General features: G+C 48.7%; 1 protein-coding gene across 1 annotated transcript; it reads left to right on the top strand.

Annotated features, from left to right (window-relative positions):
- Positions 1-8,248: 8,248 nt before the first annotated feature.
- On the top strand, positions 8,249-16,967 carry KLK14 (kallikrein related peptidase 14). Its single transcript, XM_072757640.1, has 5 exons — positions 8,249-10,528; positions 11,370-11,541; positions 13,609-13,862; positions 13,992-14,128; positions 14,737-16,967. The coding sequence occupies exons 1-5, from the start codon at positions 10,489-10,491 to the stop codon at positions 14,887-14,889; spliced, it is 756 nt and encodes a 251-aa protein (XP_072613741.1). The 5' UTR covers positions 8,249-10,488; the 3' UTR covers positions 14,890-16,967.
- Positions 16,968-19,309: the final 2,342 nt, after the last annotated feature.

Below are 19,309 nucleotides of genomic sequence, written 5' to 3'. Positions count from 1 at the left end.
GTTCAGCACTAGCCTATAGAAACATAAAGTGAGTCAAATGTGTAATTTTAAGTTTTCTGAAGCCATATTTTTTAAAGGAGAGGGGAACAGGTAAACTTTTAATAATGTATTTTACTTGACCCAAATAAATATATCTGAACTAAATATCCAAGATATTACAATATTAATATGTCATTATTTTAAAACTATGAGATATTTTGGTCTATTTTTCTGTTCTAAGCCTTTGAAATTCAGTGTGTATGTTATACTTACAGCCCATCTCCATCCATTCCATTCTGTTTCAAGCACTGTTCAGACCTCATATGTGACATGAGGGCCCCATGTGAAAACTAGGAAAATGCTGTCCTAGGCCTTGGCCGCAAGAGGTCACTGTACCCACACCTGTGCATCAGGTGGCCATTGATGGCAAAGTAAGGCCTCTCTCTGGTGCCCAGGTGGAAGCTCTGCTCTCTCCTGCCACCTCCTCCCTGGTCTCCCTGATCTGAGCCCACCAAGAACGAGAGGCACAGTCTGGCAGAAATATTAAGGCTCCATTGGAAACCGTCTTTGACTTCAAGACCTGTATGTTCATGCATTCATTCATTCCGCAAATATTTATTGAGCACTTTATCTGTGACAGCAGTGAGCAAACACCTGCCCGGATGGGAGAGGCCAAAAAAGAAAGGAAAAAAATAAGTTGAATATATAGTATATCAGATGGTAATAAATCAGGGGATGGAAACAGGCCAACATTTAAGTAGGTGTAGTATAAGCCCTGACAGTTGGGTTTTCTCTTTTTTGTAATGCAAGTGCCTGACTTAAGCTTTACTTGCCAAGGCATCTGCTTCAAAGATGGCTATCTCAGTAAACAGATTGCCAGCCACACGACTAGATAAAGAGTCAGGCTGCCTTCCCCCTCCGCCAGGCTCCTTTGTTTTAGAGATCTCAGTTGATTTCCGTAAATCAAAATCACCCAGCAGCTTGCTTTTCCTCTTCTCATGCTTTAAATTCCCCACTCATGTTTTAAATTCACAAAGCAAGCCCCTGAAGCCCTAGGTACCCCCCCGCCGCACCCTGATTAAAGCAGAACCCCAGAGATCCGTACTCTTACCCTCCATTGTGATCTCGCTCTATGGCTCCCAATAAAAAAGACTTTATTTTTTTAAAGTTTCCTGATAGTTATCGTTGAGGGCATCTTGCAATCGTGAGAACTACAAGGGTCAGTCCAGACACAACATTGGTTATCGATAGGCTGAGACCACACAAAACAGTGGAGTGGATAGGAAGGCCTTGAGGAGATGGTGACATTTGAGCAAAGACCTATCCAAGGTGAGGCAGTGAGCTTGCAGATCTGCAAGAAGAGCATTGCTGGCAGAGGAACAGTAAGCGCAAACTGCGGCTGGAGAGTGGTGGTGGGGGTGAGTGGAGGAAAGAGCAAAGAGGCACCAAAGGGTATAGGCTTAGCTTCAGTTTTGAGACGGAAGCCATAGAGAGTTTTGAGCAAAACAATGATAATGATCACCCCTTTATTCATGCAGCAAACATTTGCTGGTGCCTCCCAGGAGCCAGGCCCTGGAAGGAGCAGTGGGGAAACAGAGCTGAGTCAGCCACAGTCCATGTCCTCAATGGGCTTTCCATCTGATGGGGACGGCAGGCATGAACACACAAAAGGATACGTGCCCCAGTGTGGTGTTAGCAAGGGCACAGGGGAGCCCAGAGTTAGGGTATCCTGCTCAGCGTGGGGCATCAGAGAATGCCTTCTGAAGGAGGTAGTGTTTAAACCAGGCCCCAGAAGGTGAGTAAGAATGAGCATGAGAAGGCGGTGGGAGGGAGCCAACGCTGAGAGAACAGCAGGTGCAGAGGTCTACAGGTCAGGAAGCACCCATGTGCTTAGACCCATGTGGAATGGCTGTCCCCAGGGCAGGATGGCTAGGGAGGAGCTAGCCCAAGTAGCTGGGCCCCTGAGAAGAGCAGAAAGCTGCTGTACACGTGGGCTGTATGTTGGGAATAATAGGGTGCTAGGGAGGCTTCAGACCAGACAGGACTAGCTCTGGGTATCAGAAAGCTCCTTCTGAGGCAATGTCCAGGAAGACTGCAGGGGGAAGCCAAAACAGAGCAGTGGCAAGGGCGTGGGCATAGTGGGAATGGTTATGAGGGCTATTTAAGAAGCACGCACCAAGGGCTGGAAATCCTACTAAACTCCAGGATATGTTTTGTAAGCATAAGAGCTCCCATATGAACCCCAATATGAGAAGTCCATCCTAAACAGACTGAACAGAAATAAAGATGTTTGCCACTGAGACAGATGGCCAGAGTAAACACAGGACAGTCTTTGGCTGAGGCAGAAAGCCATAGTAAGCACAGAGGGCAGAGCAGAGATGTTGCTAAGGCAGGAGCACTAGTTACCATGGAGGGAGACTTTGCTGTGGTCTTTGACCTTGGTAAATGCATCCCCTCCATAAACACAAAGAATCTTTAATTTTGAGGAGTATGGCAGTGGATTTGTGAAAGGATCAAGGCCGATGATGCAGAAACCTCAGCTCCCAGAGTCAAAACTTTCTTCTCCTAAGGGATTTGCAGCCCAGTCTCAGAAAGATGGGCTTTCCAATCTTCCCCCTTTGTGTGCTCTCCCAAGGCTGGGTAATTAGAGATTAATGTCACATCTGAAGAAGTAGAAGCATTGGGTACAGAGATTCTGGAGGAAAGCAGATTTCTGGAGAGAAGCAGAGATTCTGTAAGGAGTCAGGAATTCCAGAGGGAAGTGGACTTTTTCGAGAGAGGCAGAGATTCTGGAGAGAAGCCTTTGAGATCATCTCATCCTTCAGCCTATTTAATACAGAGCCCCACCGCATGCCAGGTAGCAAACTAGACTCAGGGATTCAGCAGTGAAGCTGCAAGACAAGGTCTTGGCCCTCATGAAGCCTCAGTTCAAGTGAGAGAGACATTGATTTCATTCTGCAAATATTTACTGTGTACCTACTATATGCTAGGGCACAGAATCAGATAAGAAAGGAAAAAAACCCTGCCCTATTAGAGATAACACTAAAGTTATATGAGACAGAATCCACAAGAAAGCAAGTAAGTAAAACATAAGGGACATCCAATGGTGATAAATGCCATAGGAAAAAAAAGACAAAAGGAAGCAAACACATAAAGCAATTATAGGTTGAAATATAGCCCCCCAGAAGGGGCTGAGATAGAAACTAGAAGGCAATGTCTGCTCCAGACAAGGTGATCGTGGCCACAGTGGCAGGAAAGGTGTCCCAGGCAAAGGGAACAGCGAAGACAAAAACCCTTAATTGAGAAGGCAACTACCATGCTGAGAAAATCAAAGAAGTCCAGAGAAGCTGAGGCACAGTGAATGATGGAGTGATATAAATGATGGAGTGATGAGGTTCGAGGGATGGTTGTAAGTCAGACAGGATGCTTTGGGTTTTATTCTATTTGCTGTGGGGAATCATAGATGTTTTTGTTTTTTTTTTTAAAGATTATTTATTCATGAGGGAGGGGGCAGAGACACAGGCAGAGGGAGAAGCAGGCTCCATGCAGGGAGCCCAATGTGGGATTCGATCCCGGGACTCCAGGATTGTGCCCCAGGCCAAAGACGGGCGCTAAACCCCTGAGCCACCCAAGGATCCCCCATAGATAGGTTTTAAGCAGGTCTTAACATGATACTGTTTTATGTTTTAGGAACACGTTGGCTGCTGGACTTGGACTTGGGATGGGGTGGGGGAAGGTAGGAGTAGGGGTCAAATGTGGAAGCAGTGAGACTAGGTAGGATGCTACTGTACCTGTCCAGGTGAGAGATAAATGTGGCTTGGTAAGAGAGGAGAGAAGTGGATGGATTCCACGACAATTTTGAAGCTAAGGTGACAGGAATTGCTGAAATGGGAGGTGGGAGTGGGGGAAGGATCGAGGACCACTCCCAGCTTCTGACCTGAGGAACAGGGAAAAGGATGGTGTCATTTACTAACAAGAAGAAGACTTAGGGGGTTGGTAGGGGTGAACCCACCTTCTCCCACTTTTTAAAAGGAAATAAGTAAGAGATAATAAAGATGGAGGGAGGTAGGGCAGAAATGTTTGCTGCCTGTTGACCTGGCATCAGAGGTGCCCAGGTGTGCATACAGAGGCTGCCTGGCATGTAGCAGATACTGGTGCTGACTCAGACTTTTGAGAGATTACCCAGAAAGTTTGGGTAATCAAAGAGATTCGTGAGATCAGCAGCAGAGGGGCATCAAGTCAGAAGGGTTTGAATCCCAGCTACACCACTTGCTCACCACGCAGTGTTGGGCAACCAACCTCATTTCCTGGGTTCTCTCCACCTGTAGAATGGGACTGATTAGGTGTGCACCACAAAAGGCCAATGGGGGGATTAAGAGAGATGTGGCACATGGAGGTACTAGAAAAACTGCAAACCAAGAGCTGGTCAGGGGCCCAACAAGGCAGAGGTGAGGGTCCATGTGCTCATCCCACAAGCATTCATTCTCCTGTCCCAGGGCCTGGGGAATCCAGCAGAAGATTCCTTGCCCTCAGTGGCATACAAAAAGATTTAAAGACAGAGTGGCATAGCATTCAACAGCTGGATGACCCAGGTTCCAATCCTGGCTATGCCACTTGCACGAGTGACTTTTGTCTGCGACCCCATTTCCTCACCTATAACATGCTGCTAATAAGAGTCTCTAAGCCTCATAAAGCTGCTATGGAGATTAAACGTGATCGTGTTTATGAGGTCTTTGGCAATCTGCCTGATGTTCATTATAAGCGAAGACAGAGACAGGCATTCCCTGACACAGGGACTCAGGAGCTTTGAAGAGAGAGGACCCTTTGGTTTTGCAGTCCCCCAGCCTCCATCTGGTCTGAGACCACCTCCCCTGTCACCCATTCCCACGGTAGCACCCTGGTCCCTATCTCCATCCAGAAGGGCTCCACCTCCAAAGCCACGAAACCCACATCCCACTCCCTGACCACAACCTCTCATGCTTCTAGAGCTGTGGGTGGCTCTGTCATACCTGTTCTTCCACCTCAAAGGCACCCCGACCCTCTCATGCAGCCTCCTGCCAAGCCCCTTCTGTCTGTACTTCCGGTACCCCACAATCCACTCTTTTCCCCACCTACAGCCCCAGCAACCTTGTCTTAGCATCCCTTCCTCCATCAACCAGCCTTACACGGGCCTGCTCTTTGCTGGGGAAAAACAAAGCATAATTGTCCAACTGCTCAAATGATGCCCCTTTAAATTCCTGATCGCCAGCTTCACCTGGGCACCTTCCCACCACCCTCACCCCTCCAACCCCACCCACCCAGGTGCCCCTTGAGGTGAGCTGGCATCGATTTTCCCAGAGGAAACAGAAGCCAACCCAAGGGCCCTCCTCCTCTTCCTGCCACAAGACTCACACCCCACCCGAAACCTCACCCGCCCTTTCCTTCTTCCTTCCTGGAACAATGGAAGAGGCGTCTTTCCTCCTTTCTGGAGCTAATCCCACCACTCTGGTGGTTGCACCATCTGCCCCTTTGTTCTTGAGCATCTCGCTCCCTTTGGTTGTTAAGAGCTCTCCACCTGGGTTCGAATCATGGCGCCACCACTCAGTGTTGTGTAAACTTGGGTGGTGGACTCCTCTTCCTTGTCTGTACAGTGAATATAATAAGACCGTCTTTCTCATGAAACCATGGGAAGGTTCGGTGAGTTAATTTATTAAAAATGTGCTAAAACAGTGTTGGACACACAAATCAGTGTATACATGGAATTGACCCTCAAATCAGCTTGGGAGACAATAGAAAATTCAGGTAGTGGAGCTGAGATTCCTATGGTCCTGGAGTTTGTACTCTTCCTCTTGTACTGACCAGCTGGGTGACCTTGGACAAGCCACTTTCCCTCAGTCTCAGTTTCTCAGTCTACAAAATGGGGACAAGGTAATACCAATCCCACTGGATCCACACTTTCCATGACTCATTCTGTTCCGGCCATGCTGGCCTCCTCACTGGTCCCCAGACACACCTCAGGACCTTTGTACTCGCTGCTTCTTCTGTCTAGAAGTCTTCTCCCAGGGATCCCTGACTACCTTCAGGTCTTTGCCTGAAGGTCACCTCTATTGGGTCTTCCCTGACCCTACTTTCTTCTTATTTTTCATAGCACTCATAAATTGTAACATTACATGTTATACTTAACTTTCTCTTGATTGCCCTCTCTTCTGGAATATAAGCTTCAGCGGGGCAGGGATTTTTTTGCCTCTTTTGTTCATGGCCATATCCTCAGTGCTTAGAACCGTGACTCATGCATAGTGAGCGCTCTGTGTTGCTGAATGGAAGGAGGGAGAGGGGAAAGAAGGGAGGGAGGAAAGAAGCTAACCCACATGATGAACTTCCTTGGCCAAAGTGTGCAATGGAAGATGATTTTACCTTAAGAAGGAAGGAATTCTGACACATGCAACAACATGAACTTTGAGGACATTAAGCTCAGAGAAATAAGCCAATCGCCAAGTGATTCCACCTCTGTGGGGTACCTACAGAGGTCAAACCCCACAGAGGCCAAAAGCAGTTGGAGGTTGGGGGGGGCCATGGATGAAAGGACACGGAGATAGTGTTGGACAAGGTCAGAGAGTTCAGGCTGGGGAACGTGGAAACATTTCGGAGACAGGTGGCAGCGATGGTTGTACAACCATGCAAATGTACTCCAGGCCACTGAACTGTCCACTTCCAAATGATTTAAATGGTGAATTTTATGTTCTGTGTGTTTTACTACAATAAGAAAGCAAATCAATTTTTTACTTTTTATTTCTTTTATAAATTGATTTATTTGCGAGAGTGAAAGAGAGCAGAGAGGGAGAGACTCTCCACTGAGCATGGAGCCTGTTCTAGGGCTCCTTCCAGGACCCTGAGATCATGACCTGAGCCGAAATCAAGAGCCAGCTGCTTAACCAACTGAGCCACCCAGGCGCCCCTCAATGCTATAATTAATTTTTATTTTTAAAGATTTTGTTTTTAATTAATCTCTACACCCAACATAGGGCTCAAATTCACTATCCTGAGATCAAGAATCAAATGCTCCACTGACTGAGCCAGCCAGGCATCCTGTAGATCAATTTTTTTTTAAAGTTTTGAACATTAAGGCACAAAAATAAAATTAAAAAATACAGCACGATGGCTGGCTGTGCCAAGCCCTCAGTAAATGGGAGCAGTTTTGTCCTTCCTTCCATCCTCACCAACCTTCACTGCCCACACACCTGTCTCTGCTGCCACATATTTAGGGCTGCCTTTACCCACCAGCTCCTCCCCCGCCCCCCCCCCCTCCCTGGCTTCCAGTCCCACCAGCCACCAAAACCTCCTAATCTCCCCTCTGTCCTTCTTCCCAGTGACTGCCCAGCTGTGTCCCACCCTCAAATCTCTTCCTCCCTAAAAAGTTATCTCAACATCCCCAACACCACCCTTTCCTGGTCTTCCTTCTAGCTCTCCCCTTGCTCCTTCTCCCCCTAAACTGGGGGTCCTCCTTAGGGTCCCGGGCAGACTTCCCTGGTCCTCTCACTAATGCAGCCTCCTCTCACAGGCTCCCGGGGTTCTGGCTCCCAGCACCACTTGTGCTAATAACACCCTACCATTGTCTCTAACCTCCTAAGTCTCCTAAGCTCCAGACCTAGGTCTCCATGGAGGACCCTAAGGGCCCTGAGAGCTCACCCTTGGGCTTCTGCTTCTTGGGGCCACCTTTCTTTCCAGCCCTCTGAGCTCTATCACCATCCTCCTGCCTGAAGGTCTCTACTCAGAGCCCCTCAACTCCTTCCCCACCACCACCACCACCACCTGCCACCCTGTACACTCCCTCCATCCCCCTGGCAAATTCCTACTCATCCACAACAGGCCCCAGCTTAGACAGCCTGCCCTTTGGGAGCCCTTTTCTCCACTCCTGGGGTTCCATCAGGCCCTCCCACATTGCCTGTCATTGGGCACATAACCCCAGACCCATTTTCCTATTGGCCTACTGCCCTTTCCTACCAGTCCATGAGTACCTTGAAGGTGAGGACTCTGACCATCTGTTCATTCGTTTGTTCATTCATTAAATTTTTCTTGCACCCCCATGTCATTGAAAACAAGACTGGTAAGCTGGTGGGTAGAGTGGTGAGGAGGTGGTACAGGTTTTAGATGCTGGCAGGAGGGAACAGAGTAACATGGCTGGAGCATGCAGGGGCCCGGAGCTGGGCTGGGGAGTGAGAAGGCAGTGAAGGGAGCCTCTTTGTGGGCCATGGCCAGCCTTTCACTTGGGGCTCCCTGGGCCTCGCTCGGGGCTCCCTGGGGTTCACTGAAACATTCTGCTTAAGCAGAGCATTTTCTTTTAGGGCGAGGGAGGCCACATGTTTTCCAAAGTCTCCCAGCTCAGTGGAGGGTCCCCATGAGTCCATCAAATCAAGGTTTATGCTCAGATGGAAGGGGTGGGCTTGCACTTACCAGGAAATTCTGTTTTGTTGCTCTTTATCTTGAGATTCTTATGGGAAAAAAAAAGGAAATAACTTAAGGTCTCCAAGAAGTTGCTCTGATAGTAGCAGTCCTTGTGGGCTGATTCCCTCAGCTTCCTCTGATGGTGATGTCCTCGGAGATAAATAACTGCAGGCCTGACTGTAGCCATATGGGCTCCAGGAAATCCACGAGGGCCAGTAGCCTAGTCCTGTGTTGGCTGTCCATATGTGCATCTGTTTGCCCGTGTGCATATGTGCATGTGTGTGCATGAGTGTTTCTATGTAGTGTTACCTCCTGTATAGATCCGTGTCACCACAAGGGCCCCCAGATGCAGAGCAGCCCCCTCCCCATCACCTTGTGCCCTGAATGGGGGGGGGGAGTCTTTACTCCAGTTCAGCTTCCCACCCCTCTAGTTTGCCAGGGCCCCTCAGAGCTGGGTCTGGAAACAGGAAACAGAAGTGTACACAGGGAGATGGGTATGTGGATTCAGGTGCACAGAGTCAGTCCCCAGATACAGAGACAGGGCTAAGTGGCAGCCCAGGCAGAGAGGGAGGAAAGTAGTTTGGGAGTCAGCCTGAGTCGGGGGTGGGGGAGGCGTTGGGATGTTGGGAGAGGGAGAAGATGCAGAGACTGCATCCTGGATCACTGTGCCCTGCTCAGGCCCAGGGACAAATTGCAATCCTTAGGGAATTTGAGAGGCTGGGGAGGTGCTGAGGGCAGGGGACCCTGCCCCTAAGTTAGGAAAGGTCCCTTGAGCCCCTCCCCACCTCGACACTGTCTCTCTCCCTCCCTCTGGGTCTCCATCTTTGTCTCTGTCTCCCACTCTGCCCCTACCCCTCTGCAGAGCCCAGGCTGGGGGCCCCAGTTCTGCACTCCCCCTCCCCTTTCCTGCTGGGGCCCCTGCTCCCCAAATTTTCAGGACTGTGAGAACCACAAAGTGAGAGAGCCTGGGGGACCAGACAGTCCCAGGTGCTACCGCCCCTCCTGTCTCCTGCCAGTTCCCAGCCCCACCTCCTCACTGTGGTCACCTTCCATCTCAGCCTCCAGGGCTATATGTGTCCCCATCACCTGGTTATCTGTCTCCCGACTCCCCCTCCTCTGCCTTGCCCCGCATCTTCCTCCTCCTCCCCAGGTGCCATCCTGTCTCCCCACCCCTCCTCCCCTCCTCCCATCCTTTTGCGGTTAGTCTGTGTGTGGTGGGGGCCTGGGCATGTGTGTGTGTGTGTGTGTGTGTGTGTGTGTGTGTGTGTGTGTGTGGTGGGGGGACTAGGCATGTGTGTAATCTGCCTTCCTTCTCTCCACCTTCCTTTTTCTCTTCCTTTGTGTCTATTTCTATTCTGTTTTCAGCCTCTTGCCTCTGCTTTTCCATATCTTTCTCGGCTTTCCCACTCTCCCCGCTCCATGAATCTCTTGTCTCTGGGCCTCCCCTGTTCCCTTGTCTTCCCACCCCTGGACCATGTTCACATTCCCTTTCCTTCTCCTTCACCATCTTTGCCTAGTCTCTGTCCCTCTGACACCTGTCTCTCTGGCCTGTGTTTCTCTGACCCTTCTCTGGCTCCTCACCTTCGTTTGTCACTTCTCTTACATTTCCCAGCCTTTTCTGTGTCTCTGTCTCCCACTCCCAACCCCTCCCAGCAGCTTCCCTGGAGCCCTCCCACCTTGTCCACCCTGCCCTGGGGTCCCCCCTCCCTGGGTTCCTCCCAGAATAAACACCTTCACTGGGCCGGTTCTCATTAATGCTGTGGCTGCTTCTCTGGCCAGAGAGGGGAGGGAGGAGATGGGACCAGGGAGTCCTGGAATGGAAACTGGCCAATTAAAAAAAATGTCAGGAGAAGGGCGGGGGACAGGGCCAGCTGCACAGACCAGGGATAAAAGGCCTCCACGGAGTGACAGGGAGGCAAGACACCACCCCCACTTCTTCCACACACAGAGGCACATCCATGGCTCTAAGGGTCTGGGTCTCTGTCTAAGGCCCTCTCTGTCCCTGTCCCTCAAACTCTGGGTCTCTAGTAGCCTACTTCTCTCTCACTTTCCCTCTGCATTTGCCAGAACCTGACCTCTGTCCCCAGAATGTTCCTCCTGCTGACAGCACTCCAGATCATAGCTCTAGGTAAGAAAGCAGTGGGGTCTGGGGTTCTGGGGTGGGGGCAGTCCCCCCGGAAATGCTGAGAAGAGACCTTGAGGGTTCCCAGGGACCCAGTGTGCTCATGGGTAAGCTGGTGAGAAGGTGTGGGGGGCGGTTTTGGGGGTCATGACTGAGGAGCAAGCAGGAGGGGGACTGGGTTCTTAGTCATGAAGATATCAGGAAGTAATAGGGTACAGGAGTCGAAGATGATGGAGAGGAATAAATGAGTCATTATGGAGAATTGTCCATTCCTGTGTGGGTTTTATTTAAAAGGAGGGCTGCAGAACTAAAGGAAAGACAGCATGTTGTTGGCAGTGATGGGGGTGGGTGGTGAGGGTAGGGGAGTGGGCTCACAAGGAGGGGTGTGACATGGCAGATGGAGTGAGTATGGGGTGAGATGGTAGATTCTGGAAAGTCATACACGGGGGAAGATTGCAAAAAGGACAAGGAGCTCCTTGAATGTGTTGGAGAAGGATTAATGGGAGGTGGGGGGAATTGCGGTGTATTGTAAAAAGTGATGTTAGAAAGTATTCGTGGTAGAGTCAACGGTAGTAGATATGTCAGAGCCCTGGATGAGGTGGCTGTGGGATCAAGTGTTATACTATGGAGGCGATGGGGAGTCATGTATCAGAAAACTCTCGATTGTGTTGGCACAATAATGAGGGCGACATTGGGCATATTTCAAACTGGGTGGGGCAGATAGAGGTGGGTGATTTAGGGGTTAGGTAAAGAAAGGGGATTTGTGGGTCCCAGACATCCTAGAAAGTTGGGGAGTCAGAGCATTTGTTCATCTGCTTTCCACCTACCCCATCTCTACCTGTTCCAGCCATGGCACAGAGCCAAGGGGATGAGAACAAGATAATTGGTGGTTATACATGCATCCAGAACTCCCAGCCATGGCAGGCAGCCCTGCTGGCAGGTCCCTTTCGTCGTTTCCTCTGTGGAGGGGCCCTGCTGTCACGCCAGTGGGCCATCACCGCTGCTCACTGTGCACGCCCGTGAGTAACCTCCTCCCCTATTCTTGTCCAAGTGAATTCCAGAGTCTAGAGCCCCAGAGCTCAGCTAAGAACCTGGAGCATTGTGTTGAACCTAATGTAGTAGCTGGGTTCTGGTTTGGGGTCTAGGTTAGAGCCTCAAATTACCAACACAGCCCAGAATATGGAATCCAGCCACAAATCATGAACTCAGTTTAGATTCTTTTCTTTTTTTTTAAGATTTTATTTATTTATTTAGAGAGAGAGTGCATGGGGAGAGGGGCAGAGGGAGACACAGAATCTCCAGCAGACTCCATGCTGAGTGCAGAGCCCAACTCGGGGCTTCATCCCACGACCCTGAGATCATGACCCTGAGATTATGACCCCAGCTGAAATCAAGAATCCGATGCTCAACCGACTGAGCCACCCAGGCACTCCTCAGTTTAGATTCTGAAAATAGGGTCGCCTGGGTGGCTCAGTCAGTTGTGTCTGCCTTCTGCTCAGGTCATGATCCCGGGGTCCTAGGATTGAGCTCCACATCGGGCTCCCTGCTCAGTGGAGAGCCTGCTTCTCTCTCTCCCTCTGCCCCTCTTCCTACTCATGCACTCTCTCTCAAATAAATAAATACAATCTTAAAAAAAATATTCTGAAAGCAGATTGAACCCATATGCCAGTTTAGAGTCCCATACAAAACCTAGAACCTGACATAATCTGGAAATCCGTCTAGAGGCCAAGCTGTATATAGAGACTAAGATTAGGAATCCATTCCAGATTGATGGTTCAGTTTACGGCACAGGCTACACATTCAGAAACTCAGGATCTCTCTCAAAACTTAGAATTCAAAGTCTAGTCCAGACCTGCAGTCCAGCCATAAATCCAGAACCCTGCTTACAGCTATAACATACAGCTCAGAATGTAAGATAGAACCAGAACCCATTCTAGATTCAATGTTTAATTCAGGGTCTAGTCAATAGCTCCTTTTTGAGCAGCCAGGAACCCCAAGTTCAATCCAGTGTCTAAATCCCAGAATGCAGACCATAATCTGAAACCCCATACAGAATTCAGAGCCTCTCAAAGAGTCTAGATCTAAACTTAGAACCCAGATCCCAGACAGGAGCCCACCCAGTACCTATAAAGCAAATCTAATGCCATAAACTAAAGTTTGATGTAGAACCGAGAGCTCAGAACTCAGCCCAGAGTCTAGAATGCAAAGTTCAGAATGCAAGCCAACATCTAGAAACTTGGATCCAAACCATAGCCTGGAGCTCCATCTAGAACCCAGAGCTCAACCTGAGGCAGGTTCTTCAGACAAGAGTCTAGAAGCAAGAGCCCAGACCATAACTGTAATCAATCCGAAACAGAGCCCAGCCAAGAATCAAGAACTTTTAGGACCCTAAGCTCAAATACAGAGTTCATACCATTGTCTAAAACCACATCATAAACCAGAATTTAAGCAAGAATCCAGAACTCAAATCCATATCCAGAATCCATTGTTCTATAGAGAATTGAGCCTACCCTAAGACTAAAAGCTCAAAGCAACATCTAGAATCCAGACTCAAACTATAATGCAGAGCTCAAAATAGAACCTGCAGCCTATCCTAACACCAAGAGCTCACACTCATATCTAGAAAGTATGCCATGATCCAGACTCAATCTACAGAGCCCAGATCCTAGTTTAGACTCAAAAGTTCAAAATATCTAGAATCCAGGGGCCAGGCTGGAACCAGGACAGAGCCTCCCTGGAGCCTACTCCATGATAACAATTCTGATGTAGAGCCTAAAGCCACAGCCTAGAGTCTCAGTTGGAACTCCGAGCCTAGAACCCAGGATTGAGCCAAGAACTCTCAACCATCACCTCACATCCAAGCCAGAAACCAGAGCAAAGCTCAAGAGAGGAAGGGGCAGATGGTGGGATTGGCCTAAGAGGGAATGCCCAGGCCATGGGAAAGAGCACAAGAGTCCATCAAACACTCCACAAGCAGTTCAGACTTTTGGAAAATTCATCACCAGACAAGGGAATCAGGCCAGAGGGTGGGGAGTGGTCTCCAGGTCAGATCCTGAGCATTCCTACTTTTGGGGGACATGGACCAGGATCCTTCGCATAGCCCTGGGCAAGCACAACCTGAAGAACTGGGAGGCCACCCAGCAGGTGCTGCGTGTAGTTCGCCAGGTGCCACACCCCCGGTACAACTCCCAGACCCACAATAACGACCTGATGCTGCTGCAGCTGGAGCGGCCCATTCAGCTGGGGAGGGCAGTGAGGCCCATCACCATAGCCAGCTCCTGTGCCCGCCCAGGAACTCCCTGCCTCGTGTCGGGCTGGGGTACCACATCTAGCCCCATCGGTGAGTACTCCCGCATCCTGGAAAGGAAGGGCTGGGGGCCTGGACTCCTGGGTCTGAGGGAGGAGGAGGTGGATCCCCAGACTCTTGGTCCTACTGGAAGGTAGATCCCACTTGTAACCCTTCCCCCAGTCAGGTACCCTAACTCCCTGCAATGCGTGAACATCAATATCTCCTCGGATCAGGAGTGTCGGCAGGCTTATTCCCAAGCCATCACCGTTGGCATGGTCTGTGCAGGTGTTCCCCAAGGTGGGAAGGACTCTTGTCAGGTGAGGTCCAAGGGGATTGTCTGGAGCTGGGACTTGGGTATCAAACGATCTGGGGAGCATGAAAATCAGCAGAGGCCTCCTCAGAAACAGAGAGATTGTAATAGCTGGGCTGCCTCCTAGCTGTACACCCTTGGATAATAGATCTACTCCCTCTTTGCCTCAGTTTACTCATCTGTAAAATGGACATAGCACCTCTTAGGGCAAGTGGTGGAATTAGATGGTATCCCATGGAAAAAGTACAGAGCCATGCCAGCACTTACCACTGCCCTCATTGCTGTTATTACATATGAGCACCAGGAAATCCGTGCTCAGGGACTCTAGAGACCTTAGTCCATCCCTGAGAGGTGACTCTAGAGATGGGGAGATATAAAGAGGCACATGCAGTTTTCTAGAGCAGTGCAGTGAGCCCCAGGGGTCAGTCCAGGGCAGAGTTAGCAGGCATCAGTGAAGAGGGAAAGCAGTGACCCCAACTCTTTGGACAGATATCTTCAGAGCCTTGCAAGGGATCTCAGCCCACCTCCTTCCCCATCCCTGTCTCTTGGATTTCCCATACCCATGGCTCTGAACATCTGTCCATGAGTGTCTCCATCTCGGCCTCTCCCTTTCAGGGTGACTCGGGGGGACCCCTGGTGTGCAAAGGACAGCTCCAAGGCCTCGTGTCCTGGGGGATGGAGCATTGTGCCCTGCCCGGCTACCCTGGAGTCTACACCAACCTGTGCAAGTACCGAACCTGGATCCAGAACACCATATGGAGCAAATGATTGCTGCTGTAACTGAACATCAGCTGCCCACTTGCTTCACCAGACCCTGCTCTCTCTCCACTCAAGACCCAGGGTCATGGCCCCCCGCCCTTTCCTCCCTGAGACCCAGGAGTCTTCACCCTCAGCCCCCTGTTCCCTCAGACCCTGGAGTCCAGACCCCAAACCCCTCCTCCCTCAGACCCAGGAATCCAGACCTCCAGCTTATCCTCCCTCAGACCCATGAGTCCAGGACCCCGGCCTCTTGATCCGGACCCCTGGCCCAGGAGTCTCCTTTTCCAGAGAAGTCCTTCATGGTTCCTCTCCCTACTCCCACAGCATCATTATTCAAGGCCCCTTAGATATGGAAACAGGAGTGTGAAAGCACAAAACTGGCACCATCCCCCAGGGAAGACATTTTTCAAAACCCTTACTATCTCAAAACACCAGATAAATAATAAGAAAAAATGGAATAATCCTAAATTCCATTCACCTGTTCATTTAATTCATCCAATGACTATGCCTACAGTGGCTTCATTGTATCCAGCCAGGAACCACGTTCCTGACAAGTGGCTGGATGGTGTGTGCTGCTCCCTGGAGGCACCCCCCATCCACCATATCTGGTGTGGTAGAAGGAAATGCCCAGCCTTGCAGCATGACCCTGAGCAAGATTGCCCTCCCTGAGCCACTGCTCCGGGTCCTGTGAGCAGGGATGGCTGAAGTTCAGAGCAGGGAGGGCAAAGACTCACCTTGTTTCTTGGAAAACCGTATGCAAATAAAAAGGTCCTCTTTTTCCTAATCAGATCTCAGGTGAGGAGAGCTGAGTTAATCACGCTCTGGAGTTCAAGTCCTGGCAGAGACCTGCTCTCATTTTATTTCTTGATTCCATCTGTCATCCCTGGCTCCAGTACCTTCCCTCCCCACAGGCAGCAATACAAATGGCCTTGAATACCATGTGTCGTTGCAAAACATGCCTCATCTGTCACAAGCTATTGCTGCTAATTTACATGAAGCCATTGTATTACAAGTCTCATTCTCTTTCTTACTTTCATTCGTCAAAGACTATTTATTGGGTACACAGTACACCAGGCATTATTCTAGGTGCTGAGCTTCCCCTCACAAGTTTCCCCTCACAGAACTTATACTCCAGCAGGAGGTGACACACCAGAAACAACAAATATAATTAAAGAGTTAATAGAAGGTCACAAGCTTGGCTCAGTTGGTGGAGCATGCAACTCTTGATCTCGAGGTTGTGGGTTCAAACCCCATGCTATAATTTGGCCTGCATCCTTCTATAAAGCCAAATAAAAGTAGTTTAGGGGCACCTGGGTGTCTCAGTGGCTGAGCTTCTGCCTTCAGCTCAGAGCGTGATCCCTGGGTCCTGGGATGGAGTCCTGCATCAGGCTCCCAGCAGGGAGCCTGCTTCTCCTCTGCCTATGTCTCTCTGCTTTTCTCTCGGTGGTGTGTGTCTCTCATGAATAAATAAATAAAATCTTTGAAAAATAAACAAATAAAAAGTAGTTTAGATCAAAGATTAACCCAATTCCCAAACTATACTCCCCACTGTGATGATTGAATACTGCATTTTATTGCTTCTCAGATGCACATTCCTTCACACTTTTAACAATTCTGAAATCAGGCAGCATTTTACAACCAATAGTATCTTAGCATTGTATCATAATTTAAATGACAGTTTCTTTCTCTATCTCAGAGGTATGCAAAATAATAGTGCAAATACAATCACCAGCACCTTAAATCTGATGATACAGGGTATCGTGGAAGGTGGGTGTAGGTGAGGAGTCAGGTTGAAGTATTTTTTTAAGTTGGCTCTACACCCAATGTGGGGTTTGAACTCACAACCCTCAGATTAAGAGTCACATGTTCTACTGACTGAGCCAAGATTGAGGCACCAAGATTGAGGTATTAAATATGTGATCTTGGGCAGCCCCAGTGGCACAGCGGTTTAGCGCCGCCTGCGGCCCAGGGCGTAATCCTGGAGACCCTGGATGGAGTCCCACATCAGGCTCTCTTCATGGAGCCTGCTTCTCCCTCTCTCTCTCTCTCTCTCTCTCTCTCTCTCTGTGTGTGTCTCTATGAACAAATAAATAAAATCTTAAAAAAAAAAAATGTGATCTTACTCCACCACTGTATTAACAACCTCTCCATGTTGCTGTTTGCTCATCTAGTTTATTGCTTCTAACAGCTACAGAGTGTTCTCCACCTGTGCTGTCCAATGGTAACCACTAGCTATATGTGGTTCTTTAATTTTTTAATTTAAATTAGCTAAATTTAGGGGCTCCTGGGTGGCTCAGGTCACGATCCCAGGGTCCTGGGATCAAGTCCCACGTCGGGCTCCCAGCTCAGTGGGAAGTCTGCTTCTCCCTCTGCTCTTCCCCTTTCTTGTGCTCTCTCGAATAAATAAATAAAATCTTTTTTAAAAATTAGCTAAATTTAATACATGTTAAGTTTCCATTCCTTAGCTGCTCTCGCCACATTTCCAGGGCTCAGTAACGGTATGTAGCTGCCATTTTGGACAGTGTAGACAAATAGGATATTTCCATTATCTCACAAAGTTCTATTGGAGAGGACTACTCTCCAATAGTCTATACCCTTGTTTTTCAAAGTGTGGGTCTAAGGAACAGCAGCATTGGAATTAGCTGGAGCTTAGTAGATGTCAGAGTCTTGGGCCTCACTACAGACCAAATACAGAATCTGTATTTTAACAGGATCCACAGGGACACAATGCATATTAAAGTTTGAGAAGCACCATCTCCTGATATATATCCACCATGTTTAATGACCCAGTTCATTGATGATGGACACCTAGTTTCCCTCCACTACCTAAGCAATAATGCAATGACTATTTGGGGACATGCCCCTTCCAGTGCCTATAGACTTCTCTGGAATATTCACAGAAGTGGGACCACTGGATCAAAAGGATCAAAAGGCCTTCTCTTAATCAATTTCACCAAGTACTAGTAGGTTTTTTGTCTAGATAAGGGTTCCTATCCCCCACACCCTCAGCAATGCTTGCAGTTCATTCTGCAAATGTAAGTCATATCTGCATGTGACAAAAGTGAATATTCATTGCATTTTATTGAATATTTATCTTTATTCAATATTTTTGAATATTCATCCAGCAAATATATTCATTAAATTTTATTATACACCAGGTACTGTTATAGAACAAAACAGATCAACACTTCTGCCCCCAGGGCACTCACTTCTGACGGAAATAAATAAATGAACGAGTAAAACATGAAGTATTACAGATGGGAGTGCCTTGCATAAAAGTCAAGCAAAGTAAGAGAGATAGAGAATGTCAGAGGAGGGATTTGAAATAGGTGGTTGTGCGATAAGCGTTAACTCGTGGGATGCCTGGGTGGCTCAGCAGTCGAGCTGTCTGCCTTTAGTCCCAGGGCGATCCTGATGATCCCACATCAGGCTCCCAGCACGGAGCCTGCTTCTCTCTCTGCCTATGTCTCTGCCTCTGTGTGTGTGTGTTCTCTCATGAATAAATAAATAAAATCTTAAAAAAAAAAAGATAAGGGTTAACTCGGCAGGCCTGGGTGGTCCAAAACTCTGCGCAGAAGGAAAGGTTTGGCCCTTGCCTGTTATTTGGCCTGATAACAATGTCTTTGTTTACCTGGGGGCCTTAGTCTGACAAATAGCCTATCCTTATAAAAATGACATGGTAGAGGCCTTGGGTCATGTTGTATCAATTTGACCTCTGCAGGAGCTAGAGACTCAGGTCAGCCATGCGAGCAGACAGCCATGTGCCTTTGGACATCAAAACACAGGGGAACTTCCCTGGTTGAACTACCCTGTGAGTGCTGCTGGGGAAGCAGGTGCTGTCTGCACAACCTCAGGGAGAGAGGACATCCGAAATGTTGTGCCTGGTTTCTCCCAGACTCTGCCCTGTGCACCATTTTCCTCTGCTTATTTTATTATATATGTAAATATATATATATATTATTAGTCTATATATCGACTATATATATATATATTATTAGTCTATATTACTCCCAGGACCCTGGGATCATGAACTGAGCCGAAAGCAGACACTTAACCAACTGAGCCACCCAGATACGCCTTATTTTATGCTATATTTTTACTTGTAATAAGCCAAAGCCATGAGTAGAGCAGCTTCTCTGGGTTCTGTGAGTCCTTCTAGTGATTCATTGAACTTGTCCTCGGAATTCCCAGCTACATTGGTCAAGAAAGTCTTCGGGGAGAGGAGGACAAGAATGGAAGAAACCATGTAGATATCCAGCTTGGAAGAGGCTCTGAGAGTGTGCCTAGCATGAGAAAGGCAGGAAAAGGGAAACAGTTGATGATGTCTAGGGGGCTTGTAGGCCACCGTCAGGAAATGCGACATTCACTCCAAGTAAGATGGGAGGCACTGCAGGATTTTGAGAGGAGGACTGATCTGCCCTGATTCACA

This window comes from Vulpes vulpes, chromosome 1 (assembly GCF_048418805.1).
Source record: "Vulpes vulpes isolate BD-2025 chromosome 1, VulVul3, whole genome shotgun sequence".
In the NCBI taxonomy this organism is placed as follows: domain Eukaryota; kingdom Metazoa; phylum Chordata; class Mammalia; order Carnivora; family Canidae; genus Vulpes; species Vulpes vulpes.
Note: the sequence above shows the minus strand (reverse complement) of the source record. Positions and strands in the feature narration are given on the sequence as shown.

Excerpts from the sequence above, each read along its gene's own strand:
- KLK14 (XM_072757640.1), top strand. The coding sequence starts at position 10,489 with ATGTTCCTCCTGCTGACAGCACTCCAGATCATAGCTCTAG. Across the intron at positions 13,863-13,991 it reads TACCACATCTAGCCCCATCG|TCAGGTACCCTAACTCCCTG; the intron begins GTGAGTACTCCC and ends CCCTTCCCCCAG. Across the intron at positions 14,129-14,736 it reads GTGGGAAGGACTCTTGTCAG|GGTGACTCGGGGGGACCCCT; the intron begins GTGAGGTCCAAG and ends TCTCCCTTTCAG.